We start from the raw sequence: 14,474 nt of genomic DNA, 5'->3' as shown, positions 1-14,474 counted from the left end.
ATAAAAACACTTAACTTTAAGAGAGCAAATTGTCCAAGGATTATGGCTGCTCTCCAGGTCTTAGACTTGGAGGGAATATTGCCATCGATGAACAGAAATGGGAATTCTTAAGAAAGACTGTATGCAAACTCACTGCAAAGTATATTCCCATGGGCAATACGTTTTAAAGGCTAAAAATAAAACCCATGTGGCTCACGGCCAAAGTTAAAAAAGCTATAAATAATAAGAAAAGAGCTTTTTAAAAATCTCAAAATGAAGGAACACTATCATCATTTAAATGTTACATAACAGTACATAACAGAATATGCAGTTCAGTTTTGGGCACTAGTTCAAAAAAATTATATTGGGGAACTGGAGAAGGTGCAGAGAAGGGCAACCAAACTGATAAGAGGCATGGAGGAGCTCAGTTATGAGGAAAGATTAGAGGAACTGAATTTCCTATAATCTTATATAATTAACATGTATAAATACATAGGTGGTCTAAATAGTGAACTTGGTGTTACCTTATTCACTTTTTAGGTCATCGCAGAGGACAAGGGGCACTCTTTACATCTGAAGGAAAAATACCTCTCCAAATGCGAAAAAAGGCTTCTTCACAGTAAGAGCTGTGAAAATGTGGAATAGACTCAAGAGCTGATTCTAGCCAGCTCAGTAGATTGCTTTAAAAAAGGTCTGGATTATTTCCTAAATGTGCATAATATAACTGGGTACTAACATTTATATGTAAAGTTGATCCAGGAAACAACCGACTGCCCCTCGGGGGATCAGGAAGGAATTTTTTCCCCTGCTAGAGCAAATTGGATTGTGCTTTGCTGGGGGGGTTGCCTTCCTCTGGCTCAACTGTGGATATAGATTTGTGTATATGGGATTGTGTGATTTTTTCTAAATTTTTTATTTTATTGGTTGAACTTGATAGACTTTTTTTCAATCTAACTATGAAGGGATTTCTTCTCAGTTCCTGTTTTGGCTTTGGGCCAAGAAGTGAAGGGATATCTCCAAAATGGGACACAGATATAAAGAAAAACTAATAGGAGTTATAACTGTCAGGGCTGGGTGCAGCCCTTCCTTCTCTGAGTTGGCCGCTCAGCTGTCGGCTAATTGCCAGCTCTCATCTCTCCACAGGTACTCAGCTGTGGATGATATCCTTCTTGTCAGTCCTGCCTACTTAAGCCATCCAGCCCAGAGGAGCCTTAGTCAACATCACAGAGATGCTTTCCTGCATTCCCGTTAAAGACTTGCTTGGCTGAACCCTTCTGGCTCCAGATCTTGCTTGCTGTTTTACTATGCTCATCTCCGGCTCCCTGACCTTTGGCTTTTCTGACTATCCGTTCCAGTTCCTTTACTTTAGCTATGTTTTGACTATGTTTGTTCTATTTACTTTTATTATTAAACGAGTGTGATTTGACTGTACTTCTGTCTCGGTCTGATTTCATGGTTTCTGACAGTAGGCGAAGGCCATGAGTTCAGAAGATGCAGTCAATTCACTTGTTGGTAATATTTTTTCCAGATTGGATGAGCAACATCACCGCATGGATCAGTTTGCCATGGCATTATAAATGCTCCTGAGTCGCACGGCTCACCTGGAATCTCCTGGCTGCTCTGGTACAACCTGAGTTGCAGGCCGTCCCTTCTGCTGTGCCAGTCTCTGTGCAGGCACCCGCCTAGAGTATTACCTCTATAAGAGGTATGTGTGCCTCCCTCACCTCCCATGCCTCCTGCTACCGAGTCGGTCAGTGAAGATGAACCCATGCACTTGGGCTTCACGCGTCTCTTTGCAGGTGAGAGAACCTTGAGGAAGAGGGAGAGATTGTGGCTTTATTGTGGCCAGGCAGGTCACGTTTTGAAGTCTTGTCCTCCCCATCCAGGGAACGCCAAAACCCTGAGGTCCTGTCACGGACAGACCTTAGGTGGCGTTGTTTCATCCCCAGTTATCCAGCAGGCATGTTCATTGATGCTGCCTTTGTATCGAAACACTGGATTCTGCTGCAGCTGCGTGACACAACACTTGCCATTGAGGTTCTTGACGGGAGACCCCTACAGCCTGCCCATGTGACTCATGAGACTGTTCCATTGTCCATGGCCGTAGACATGAGATAATCCAATTTCAAGTTATTGTCTTACCTAATTTTCTGTTGGTTATTGGTTATCCTTGGTTACAGAAGCACAACCCCTCTTTTGATTGGCTCTGTGCTGAGGTTCTCTTCTGTTTGCCACAATGTAATAAGACATGCTTCCAGAAGGTAGCCAAGGTCCTGTGCGCCTCTTCACTCTCCTCTCTGCCGAAGGAGTATCGCGATTTTAGCGATGTCTATCACAAAGGACAAGCCGGTAGTTTGCCTCCACACCAGTCATATGATTGCGCAATTGACCTTCAACCTGGTGCTATACCCCCTCCTGGCCGGGTTTACCCTGTGTCGGTCTTGGAGGATAAGGCCATGGAGGAGTATGTTGCAGACGCACTTTCTCAAGGTTTCATCAGCAAATTCTTGCCTCCTGCTGGTGCTGGTTTCTTCTTTGCGAAGAAGAAAAAGAGTGGTGAACTGAGACCTTGTATTGATTATAGGGGTCTTAATCGTTTCACTATCTGTTGCCTATCTAATTCCATTGATTACGGAGTTATTTGATCGCCTCAAGGGAGCAATGTTTTCACAAAGCTTGATTTGAGAGGGGCATACAATCTTGTGAGGATTAAGGAGGGCAACGAGTATAAAACTCCTTTTAATACCAGAACAGGCCATTATGAGTACCTCGTAATGCCTTTTGGCCTTTGTAATGCCCTGGCAGGTTTCCAGGAATTCATTAACGATGTCCTCCGAGATATGTTGCAGTTATGCAGTTATGTGTTGTGGTTTATCCTGATGATATCTTCATATTTTCCAAGTCCCTGGAGAGCCACCACACAGATGTCTAGTGTAAATTCGAGAAGTGTGAGTTCCATCGTAAACAGGTTAAATTTCTGGGTTATGTCATTTCTACTGCTGGTTTTTTGAAGGACCCAGAGAAACTTTTTGCAGTTCTACAGTGGCCCCGACCCATGGGTCAAGACCCTGACTGATATAACCAGAAAGGACAGTAACCCACAGAGTTGGTCTCCGGAGTCCGTTAAGGCCTTTGAGAGTCGGCACATCCTGATCCTATATTACCTTTTATCCTTGAGGTTGATACTTCTGAGACTGGAGTTGGCGCTCTTCTGTCTCAATGTCCTACCTCTGAGAGCGCTTTGCATCCTTGTGGCTATTTTTCCAAGTAATTGTCACCTGCAGAGTGCAATTACGAGATTGGTGACAGAGAGCTGTTGACGATCATTTTAGCCCTGAAACAATGGAGACATCTCCTTGAAAGTATTACTGTGCCGGTTCTCATTCTTACTGACCATAAGAATCTCACATTCTTGTCTAAGGCTAAACCTCTTCTTCCAGAATGGCGCGATGGGCTCTTTTCTTGTCAAGTTTCAATTACATTGTCTCATTCTTTCCCAGTACTAAGAATGAAAGGGCTGATGCCTTGTCACGACAATTTTCCTCCACTTTCACGTTGGAGTCGGTTCCGGTTCCTGTGATTCCTCCTGATAATTTTTTCTGGCTACGGTTCGCACTAGTCTAACTTCTCCTTTTGGGTGACAAAATTCTTGCTGCTCAGGTCCATGCTCCTACTGAGAAACCTTTTGACTGCTGCTTTGTCCCAGAGAATCTCTGTACTGCTGTGCCCCAGACTTACCATTCTCCCAAGGCTGCTGGTCACCCTGGGAAGAATCAACTCTTTTGGGCCATTTCCATCAATTCTGGTGGCCTAGTCTACGTACTGATGTAACCGCCTTCATAGCTGCCTGTTCCGTGTGCACCCAGAGTAAGACTCCGTGACATCTTCCAGTGGGCCTCCTACAACCCATACCCAATGGAGAGAGGCCATGGACCCACCTGTCTATGGATTTCATTGGGCAACATAGTTATCCTTATGGTGGTTGACCAGTTCTCAAAAATGTCTAATTTTATTCCACTTAAGAAGTTGCCCACTTCTAAGGAACTGGCTTCCACTTTTGCTTACATGGGCTACCCAAGATGATTGTCTCGGACAGGGGTAGTCAGTTTGTGTCCCGGTTCTGGCGAGCCTTTTGTGCACAGTTGGGAATTAAGCTTTCTTTTTCCTCTCTGTATCACCCGCAGTCTAATGGGGCTGCAGAACAAGCCAGTCAGTCCTTGGAGCAATTCCTATGTTGCTATATTTCTGACCATCATAACAACTGGTCAGACCTATTACCGTGGGCAGAGTTTGCTCACATTTCTGACCATAATAACAACTGGTCAGACCTATTACCATGGGCAGAGTTTGCTCACAACAGTGCCTTGAATTCTGCTTCCGGATTCTCCCCGTTTTTGGTGAACTATGGTTTCCAACCTCCCATGTTGCCTGACTAATTTGTTCTGAAGAGTATTCCTGCATTAGAGGAGCATCTCCGTGGTCTTCGTTTCACTTGGGCACAAGTCCAGGAGGCTTTGCAAGATGCTAATGATAGGTACAGTCTCCATGCTGACCTCAGACGGCTGCCCGCACCTTCCTACCAGGTTGGGGACAGGGTCTGGCTGTCATCTCGCAACCTCCGACTTCGTGTTCCCTCACTGAAGTTCGCACCTTGGTTTATTGGGCCTTTCCGTTTTCTTTGCAGGATTAACCCAGTGGCTTACGCATTAGGCCTTCCTTCTAAACATGTGTATTTCAAATGTTTTTCATGTCTCTTTATTAAAGCCTTTGGTTTGCAACCGCTTTCCCACCTCGTACCACATTCTCGCCTTGTACAGGTTGAGAACCATGAGGAGTATAAAGTACAGTCCATTGTTGACTCCCATAGGCGCATACAGTACCTGGTGCATTGGAAGGGGTACCGTCCAGAGGAACGCTCTTGGGTCTCATCCTCGGACGTACATGTCCCTGTCCTCCTCCGTGATTTCCATAGACATTTTCCCCACAAGCCTGGTGGTTCACCAGGGCAGAGGGATTGGTGAGGAGGGCGTACTGTCAGGGCTGGGTTCAACCCTTCCTTCTCTGAGCTGGCCACTCAGCTGTCGGCTAATTGCCAGCTCCTATCTCTCCACAGGTACTCAGCTGTTGATGATATCCTGCTCATCAGTCTTGCCTACTTAAGCCGCCCAGCCCAGAGGATCTCTGCCTTCACCTTAGTCAACATCACAGACGCTCTCCTGCATTCCTGTTAAAGACTTGCTCAGCTGACATCCCTTCTGGCTCCAGATCCTGCTTGCTGTTTTACTAGGCACATCTTGCAAAGCCTCCTGGACTTGTGCCCAACTACGCTCATCTCCGTCTCCTTGACGTTTGGCTTGTCTGACTATCCGTTCCAGTTCCGGTATCCTGGCTATGTTTTGACTACGTTTGTTCTATTTACTTTTATTGTTAAACAAGTGTGATTTGACTGTACTTCTGTCTTGGTCTGATTTCATGGTTTCAGACAATAACCCAGCCACCCAACCCTTATTGTATCTAAAAGGTAAAAAAAAGGTCAGTGTGTTTTAGTGAGTTAGTGAGTGTGCTATGACACTCTTGGTAGTTAAAGGGATTGTAAAGTGAATAAAAATAAATAAAAAATAACAAAAATGTTATACTTACCTCCACTGTGCAGCTCGTTTTGCACAGAGTGGCCCCGAACCTGCTCTTCTGGGGTCCCTAGGCGGCTGTCTCAGCTTCCCCCCGCAGGTGCTTCTCACATTCATGCGAGCTCCCTCGCATGGTGAGAAGCATCTGCGGGCATGCTCCTGTGATACAGCGAGCGGCTATAGCCGCCGGCTGTATCACACGGCCCTGCCCCCGGCGCTCCACGTCAGTGGATGTGATTGACAGCAGCGCGAGCCAATGGCTGCGCTGCTTTCCATCCATCCACTCCAGCCAATCAGCGGCCAGGCTGAACGGTGGAAAGGACGTCGGGGGACGAGCGTGGGACATTCGAGGGGTGAGGTAAGTAAAACGGGGGGACTGGGGGTGCAGGCACTGTCAGATGTTTTTTCACCTTAATGCATAGAATGCATTAAGGTGAAAAAACATTTACCTTTACAACCCCTTTAAATAATACAATTTTTTTTTAGAGGTGTATATTTAATAACAAAATGGGGGGCGAGGAATTTGGCACCAAAAGAGGAGTCCCTCCAAATGAAGGAAAGTTGGGAGGAAAGACTGGGAGCAGCAACAGAAGCAGGAGATCACCACTTCCTGGAAGTATTGGCTTCTTCAAAGAGTTTGTGGGAGATTTCCTCTTTATCAGAGCAGTGTTTAGTGGTGTAGACATCTGGACTCATAAGTAGGGCTGGGACAAGGGGTTGGCAGAAGGGGCAGCTTCTTCAGACACAGCAGTGAGGGTGAACCCACTTATAGAATGCAGCCTTTAGATTAGTGTCTGTCAACCAGTAGGCTGCAATTTTATGTGTGCTCTGACAGCTGTTACTGTCACATTGTGCACCAACATGCCCACTATCTATCCCATGTGCCCTCAGCTGACAAAAAACACACCATGCATGCCTAACAACCTTCTAGCTATAAGGAAGCAAGCAATTGGCCATGCAAGTGCAGTGAACACCTTGTACCAGCCATGGAAAGCTGGAGCAAGGGGTAAGAGTATGGGCATAGACAGTACATTCATTTTTTGGTACACATTAGCAGTGGGAGAGGGCGCACAGCTCTGCATCATTGTCCTTGACTCTGGACAACTTGCTCTGGTACTGGAATTAAGTATTTTGTCTCTTTTTTGCAGTTAACTCTTTGTGTTGTATTTATAAACAGTTGCATAGCAATTCACCAAATAAAATGCACATGCATTCATTCTGACCGGATGGGGCAAGATCCATTGTTTTTTGGGCTATTTCCTGTGCTGTATTTTTTTTATTTTATTGATTTTCAAAAAAATCTGCATTTGGCCACTAGGTGGTGTTTAGTACCATAGGAAATTCTAGTGGCCAAATTTGATATATTTCGATTTTTAAATCAATGAAAAACATCCAGCACAGGACAGTCCAAAAAACACTGGTTATTTTCTGTTTATAAGCAAAGAAACATTTTCCAGCATAGGAAATATCCTAATAACATTCATTTTTCTGCCTCATTTCCACAGAACAAATGTGCATGCGCTTTAACTGGGCAAATTATTATATATAGTGTTCCTATATTTTATTTCAGCCTCAAAGTCACTTTAACACTTATAAACACAAAAAGAAATTGAAAGACTGTAGTCAAAGTCAACACAAAATTTATAAAATTAATCTTAAATGTGTCCAAAATGTTAAGGCGATAACACGCGCCAACCAAGCACATCTGGAGTAAATGTAGCATTACAGGTACATCTGTTACAAACACTGGGTCATTAGCGGCTGAGCTAATTCACGCTTAATAAATTGCCTATTTGGAAGGTTCTCTGCTTAGAAGGGCTGATGATATTCAGAAGCAGTTTGTGCTTTGATCTTTAACGCATTAAAGGGAAGGTGTAGTGGCATTTTTAGTGAACTCATAGTCTAGATATTTTGACAGTCCAACTCAGGACTTCAGGCTCCCTTCTCCCCCAGGAGATCCCCAATGATATCCTTTTTATTACCCCCTTTTTTTATATATCTTTAGGTCAGGCACATGACAAGCAGGGTCCTCTTATTCTCCTTCAGTCTTCTTCTTACTGTTGGGTGGTCCTGGATGATACTGAGGGTAGTGCTGACACTAGGAAGTGGTAGGAAGGAGGGACATTGCTGTTATTGCTGACACAGCAGTGATGGGCATTGGGCAGCACTGATAGCCAGCACTGACTGGCATCGCTAATGGGCACTGATTGCTAGCACTGATGGGCACTGATTGGTGACACTGTTGGGGATATATTGTAATCAAGGCACTGATGATCAGTGCCCTGATTACACGCCTAGATGTCCCCCTGTGTGGAGATGCCACTGATCAGCTCTCCTCGCCACACACTCTGTCAGTGTGAGACAAGGAGTGCCAAATTACCAGCATCTCCATGTTTACATGTGACCGGCTGTGATTGGACACAGCTGATCACATGGTTTAAAGAGCTGCGGACCTTTACAGAGATCAAGGTCGCGGTTCTGGGATGCCCTCACATGACATTGTCCCAGAACGAGAGCCACACCATCCCACCTTGACCTGGTTATCAGTGCCGCCCATCACTGCTGTCCATCAACACCCATCAGTGCCCATCAGTGCCACCTATTAGTGGCCATAATTTTTTTTTTCAACATGTTTGCTCTTTTTTTTTTTTTTTGTAAAAAAAAAAAAAAACAGCAGTGATTATGTTCCACCAAAAGAAAGCTCTATTTGTGTAAAGAAAATTATCAAAATGTCATTTGGGTACAGTGTAGCATGACTGCGCAATTGTCATTCAAAGTACGAGAGCGCTGATAGCTGAAAAATGGCCTGGGCAGGAAGGGGGTGTAAGTGCCTGGTAGGCAAGTGGTTAACACATTTGCAAAGATTTCAAACAAACTTATTTCACATTGTCATTATGGGGTATTGTTTGTAGAATTTTGAGGAAAATAATGAATTTAATCCATTTTGGAATAAGGCTGTAACATAACAAAATGTGGAAAAAGTGAAGTGCTGTGAGTACTTTCCGGATTCCCTGTATGTGGGTGACCTCAGATCTGGGATGTTTCTGTATATTCATTCTTGTAATGCGGTGAGTACCTGGTTTATGACAAGCAATGTAAAAGCTGAATTTAGTTATCTCTAATTGATGTGTTGTTCTTAACAATTGGTAAAGAACAAGTTGTACTCTAATTTAACAAAGAAGGTCATCCTTCCATCTAAGAAAAACAATATTATTAAAAATATAAAAAAAAGGGTTAAAAAAATAAAATGTTTAACCTGTGTATAGCATTTTTGTTATTTCAATATTAATGAGTACAATTTACATTGATTTCTTATATATATGACAGCTGTTGCTGTGCCGGGTCACTGAGTATTTATCAAGGATTCTTCTGACAAACTTCAAAAGTAATTAACAGAGATGTCAACAAAATCTTGGAATTATGGATCTCGTGTCACACACAATTTAAGGGGAACCTGCAGGCGTTTTACAGGAATACAAAAGGAATAGAATGGCCTCCAATCTCCAAATTCCTTTTTTTGCTGCTGTGATCTGACCTGTTAGCCCTTGTACACACGGTCGGACATTCCGGATTTTGTCCGATTTTGTCCGAAACTTGTGTTGCATACACACGGTCGGACAAAGTTGTCGGAAAATCCGATCGTTCGGAACGTGGTGACGTTATTTCGTTACGACGGGACTACGTTCAGGCTAGTAGCCAATAGCCTTGGTCTAGGAATTTGATCTGAGCATGTGTGGCACTTTGTCCTATCGGAATTCTCTACAAACCATCGGACAAAGTCCCATCGGACCATGTTGTCGGAAAATTTTATAGCCCAGCTCTAAAACTTTCTCGGTCGGATATTCTGACGGAAACAGTCCGATGGAGCCCACACACGGTCAGATTATCCGACAACACGGTGTGATCTGACATTTTCCGTCGGAATGTCCGACCGTGTGTACAAGGGCTTAGAGGGGTGGCTATGTTAGTTCTCCATGGTCCCACCTTCTGAAGGAACATAGTCACCTTCTCTTTATCACTCTCAAGATGGACTATGGCATTTTTAGTGTGCACAGAACAGTAAATGACTGCTGCTAATGTGCACTGCTCCTTTGTAAAGGTAATAGACTCACATTTAAAATATTTTAAAAATGCCTTTAAAACCATTCCATAGCCAAATACCTTCTTTGTGCGTCACTTCCGGTCCGCACGGTCTCTGCTCGCATCCTACGCATTACGTTGTGATCATGGGACTTCATCAGGGGGCCTCTTATATCATATTTCATTTTAAAGCAGACAATCTTACTGTTTACAATATATGTTTCTAAATCTAATTTTTATTTATGAAAAAAAAAAAAGCTCTGTTCTTACTCCGATCTTCTGTTTTTTTTGGAATTTAAGTCATTTTCATATATAAAACTGTTATTGTGTTTTTGTATTTAGGTTTCAGAAGAAATCAAGCTGTGCGAAGGAGAGGAGTGTGCCTACCTCAGGAACCCTAGGAAAAACCTTCTAAAGAACATACTGGTAAGATACACACAGGAGCTGTGGGTGGAAGAATGTAGGAGTAGCTGCCTACTACATGCCTGTTTCTGTTATGATGCTAATTCCATGCCCACTTCCTACCCCACTGCAGGGGAGAAGTAACCAAAAAAAAAAATCAGAGTTATATTTTACCAATTTTGTCATCAAATCTTTGTAAAGTTCCTTTGCATCATCAAGCCCATTGTTTTTCTCTGTATAGTCCGGTACCACCGTATGTTACTTTAAAGAGGAGCTTCAACCCAAGGGTTTATTTTAATTTTATAACGAGTGGAAGGATAATTTTTTTTTTTATTACCAACATGCTACCATCCCAACATAACACCATCCAAAAAAAAAAAAACAGCTTATTTAAAGTCCCATGGGGCTGGTGGGCATTTTTTTTTTTGGATCACCTGGCCTGCTGGGTTGAGCTGAAATGGCATACTCACCCACCCAGCAAAACCAGGGTTCTCCTGCTGTGATCCACTGAAAGTCTCTGCATGCTGGGTTTCACACTGCCATCTTCTTTGCTCATCTCTCTACTGGGTCCTAACAGCGTATACTCTACATAGCCCAGAAGCCTCCTGGGATGAGTGACATAAGTATCTCAGGAGGCTTCAAGCAATGGAGATGTCATTCTCTGCTAGGTAAGAAAGGAAGAGGCTGCACTCTCCTTAAAAAGTATCCGCCAACTTATTCCTGATTACTGAACCCAGAAAATGTATTTCAGAGAGGCACACAATAGTAGAATCCTCAATAAAAATGAATTGAGAGCATTTGGCAATGTATTCTCAGCAGTTCTTGATCCACAGGTGTTGCGTAGAGCCGGTGTCTTATCATATAAGGTCCTTCATCTGATAGTGTCCGCTGCGTACTGCGTATGCGCAGTACACAGCAACACAGATTCCGAAAATTGCAGAGGATGAACGGCGCCTGCGCCGTGAGTCCAGGTTCTATCCCCACTATCCAAGTGGACATAGAGTAGGAATATAAAAGAGCCGAGCGCGGCGAGCCCGAGCCCGAAGCGTGGCGAGGCCGAGCCCGAAGCGTGGCGAGCGAAGCTCGCCCGCGAGGGGCCCTCTAATATTCACAACCCTATGTCCGCTTGGATAGTGGGGCTACCACCTCCACTCACGGCGCAGGCGCCGTTCAGCTTTGGAGATTTTCCGAAGCTTCGTCTGCTCTGGACGCTATATGATGGCCGGACAGTATATGGCAGGACACAGGCAAACTGTACAAAGTATGACTTTAACTGCTCACCCGAGTGGCGACAGGCATACAGGAACAGAAGAGTGGCCCTGTGGACTCACGGGTGTGGAAATAGTGTGAATTCTGGTGCTGTATGCCTGAATGCATCTGCATGATCTCTAAAGGAAAGAAAGCCTAATAAATCTAAACAAATGCAGGCAAAGGCCTGGTAAGTTGCCCTATATTACTGTGCTGGGAACATGCAGTAGCCATGTGCAGAACGAAAAAATTTGTCTTGTTTTGTTTCGTTATTTACATAAATTTGCTTAGTTAAATTAGTTAAATTCATTTTCGAAATTAGTTTTGTTTATTCAGGTTTGAATTGATTCGTTATTTACATAAATTAGTTTAGATAAATTTGTTTAATTCATTTAAATTGTTTTTGGAATTCGCCTCATTTACTTAAACTCAATTAGACCAAATTCGGAAAATTCTAATCAATTCAAATCCCATTGGAGTTCTATTCGAAATCCATTTAAAATCCAGTCCAAATGGATTTCATTCTATTCGAAATTCTAATTTCGGAAGATAGTTCGATTGTTATGTTCTTTCTATTGTATTCTATTGTTTTTTCTACTCTATTATTTTCTACTATTTAATTTTCAATTCTATTCTTTTTTATTCTAATCTATTATTTTCTATTCTATTCTAATTTATTCTCTTGGAATTTCAGAAGAAAATAATATTCTTTCTATTCTATTCTATTTTTTGTATTCTATTATTTTCTATTCTATTCTTTTTTCTTTCTATTTGAATTCAAATGTATTCTATTTGAAATTCAAATTTTAGAAGATGGTTATATTCTTCCTATTTTATTCTATTCTTTTTTAATTCTATCCATTTATTTTCTATTCTATTTTGTTCTGTTTTACTCTATTCTTTTCTATTTTAGTCTTTTATTTTCTATTCCTTTATTTTTTATTCTATCCGTTTATTTTCATTACATTTTTTTCCATTCTTTTATTTTCTATTCTGTTCTGTTTTACTCAATTGTATTCTATTCTTTTATTTACTATTCTATTCTTTTTTCAATTCTATTATATTATTTTCTATCTTATTCCTTTATTTTCTATTCGATTTTACTCTCTTCTGAGATTCTAATTAGATTCGAAATCTTTTCGAATTTCATCAGAATTTTTAATTTTATTATTTCTGATTCGTTTCAGTTCGTTACTATTGTAATTTGGGAACTCGGATACATCCGAATTTCCAAATAACAAAAAATGTTCTCCGAATCTCTATTTGTAACGCAACAAACCACACAGGTCTAGCTGCAGGGAGCGTGCTCTGGGCTCCAAAAAGTGCTTACATAGGGCCACATATATGCGTACCATCAGCAGGAAAAGGTTAACATTAAAAAAGACTTTCAAACTTAAATAACGTTAGTTTGTAAATAAAATATATATATATACTTCACCAAAGATTTTACATTTGCCTGGAATTTTTCTGTACTTGATGTCTCTCAGTATAATAAATGGCTTAATTTTATTTTATTTTTTTAAGGCTGATGTCTTGGCAAGACAACTACAGAAAAAGTGACAAACTAATTAAAGTAACTCCTTCCAAATATTCGTCTTCAAGCCATGTTTCCTTTAAGAACCCTACCGTCGTCTTCAGTTGGACCGCCATCTACATTGATGATGTCATTATTCTGCTGCTGGACACTGATCAGAATTCTGGACACCCTTTCAAAAAACTTTATTAATGTGTACATTGATCATTTTTAAGGCCAACCCAACCCGAAACTGTTATTTCGGATCTGAATAGTTGTTGGCAAGTAATAATTATTGGCTTCTTCCATGTTTTTTTGGGGTTGAGATTGGTAACATTTTACTAGAATTCCCATTCCCAATTGCTATGGCTAACACAAAGCCAAATGATAGTGTGACCTGCTTGTTTAGGCTCTAAGACAAGAGGCAGAGTTTTTTGGAGGTATAACAAAAAAAAAAAAGCTGATGGGTGATTCCACTCATTGGTGTACAGCCAAAACCTAGTTATCAGTTTTGGGTTGGGTTGGCCTTCAAGAGATCTTTTTTATGTAAAATATTCAGACCAATAATTCTGCCCCTTTCATACTTGTTTTACATCACCAACTGGTTGAAAAACATTGTTGGCTTCAGATAATCTGTGTTCTCAGAATTGTCTTATTCCCAATAAGCTACATTTTGTATACAGTAACATTCCTGGAGTTTTAGTAATGATTTTCAATGTATTTAGCCAGGAGGCTTCATAGGACTAAATATGGAACATCAGATCTTTAAATAAAATTCCTTAGGTCTTAAGACCATCTGCCTTGTTTTTTGCATAGCTAAGAGGGAGTGGAGCATCTAAGTTGATCTACCTAATTACCGATATAAGCTTATTCAGTAAGACAGTGTGAGGACCACTGATGAAAAGTGTTAGTAATTCAATGAAATGAATCAGTAATTACCTTTTAAGCATACGTATGTGAAATCACACCTTGTAAAATTACCCATTCAGTTCAAATAGAAATGAAAGGCAAAGCGTTTGTGCGTGCATGTGTGTGTGTGTGTGTGTATATATATATATATATATATATATATATATATATATATATATATAATGTATATATACACATATATATATATATATATATGTATATATATATATATATATATATATATATATATATAATGTATATATACATATATATATATATATATATATATATATATATATATATATGTATATATATATATATATATATATAATGTATATGTACATATATATATATATATATATATATATATATATATATATATATATATATATATATATATATATATACATTGGGTAAAATAAGTATTGAACATGTCACTATTTTTCTGGGTAAATATATTTCTAAAGGTGCTATTGACATGAAATGTTCACCACATGTCGGTAACAACCCATGCAAGCCATACATACAAAGAAACCAAAACAAATAAGTACAGGAATTCAGAAAAAGGGAGGTGGAAAAAGGGCATAGAAAGTGAAAACACCAGCTGCAATCTATCAGTAATTAGAAAGCAATCCTGCACCTTGTCGGTGCAAAATATTATCAGCTGGTTAAGTCTCAATTGATGGCCTTTAAAAAGGTGTCTTATAACCAAGGTG

At 41.0% G+C, this 14,474-nt stretch overlaps 1 protein-coding gene across 2 annotated transcripts in view; it reads left to right on the top strand.

The window, feature by feature from the left end:
* Window positions 1-13,639, top strand: part of LOC143975566 (progonadoliberin-2) — an 87,674-nt gene extending 74,035 nt beyond the window's left edge. For both annotated transcript variants that reach the window (XM_077478031.1, XM_077478030.1), the window contains exons 3-4: window positions 10,029-10,112; window positions 12,861-13,639. In XM_077478031.1, coding sequence (XP_077334157.1) covers window positions 10,029-10,112; window positions 12,861-12,896 — 120 coding nt within the window. In that variant the 3' untranslated portion in view covers window positions 12,897-13,639. The remainder of the gene's footprint in view (window positions 1-10,028; window positions 10,113-12,860) is intronic.
* The last annotated feature ends 835 nt before the right edge of the window (window positions 13,640-14,474 follow it).

Source organism: Lithobates pipiens, unplaced genomic scaffold (assembly GCF_037356315.1).
Source record: "Lithobates pipiens isolate NorthernLeopardFrog02 unplaced genomic scaffold, aLitPip1_a1.2 Scaffold_13, whole genome shotgun sequence".
NCBI lineage: Eukaryota > Metazoa > Chordata > Amphibia > Anura > Ranidae > Lithobates > Lithobates pipiens.
The sequence above is the reverse complement of the archived record's forward strand: the minus strand, read 5'-3'. Positions and strand labels throughout refer to the sequence as shown.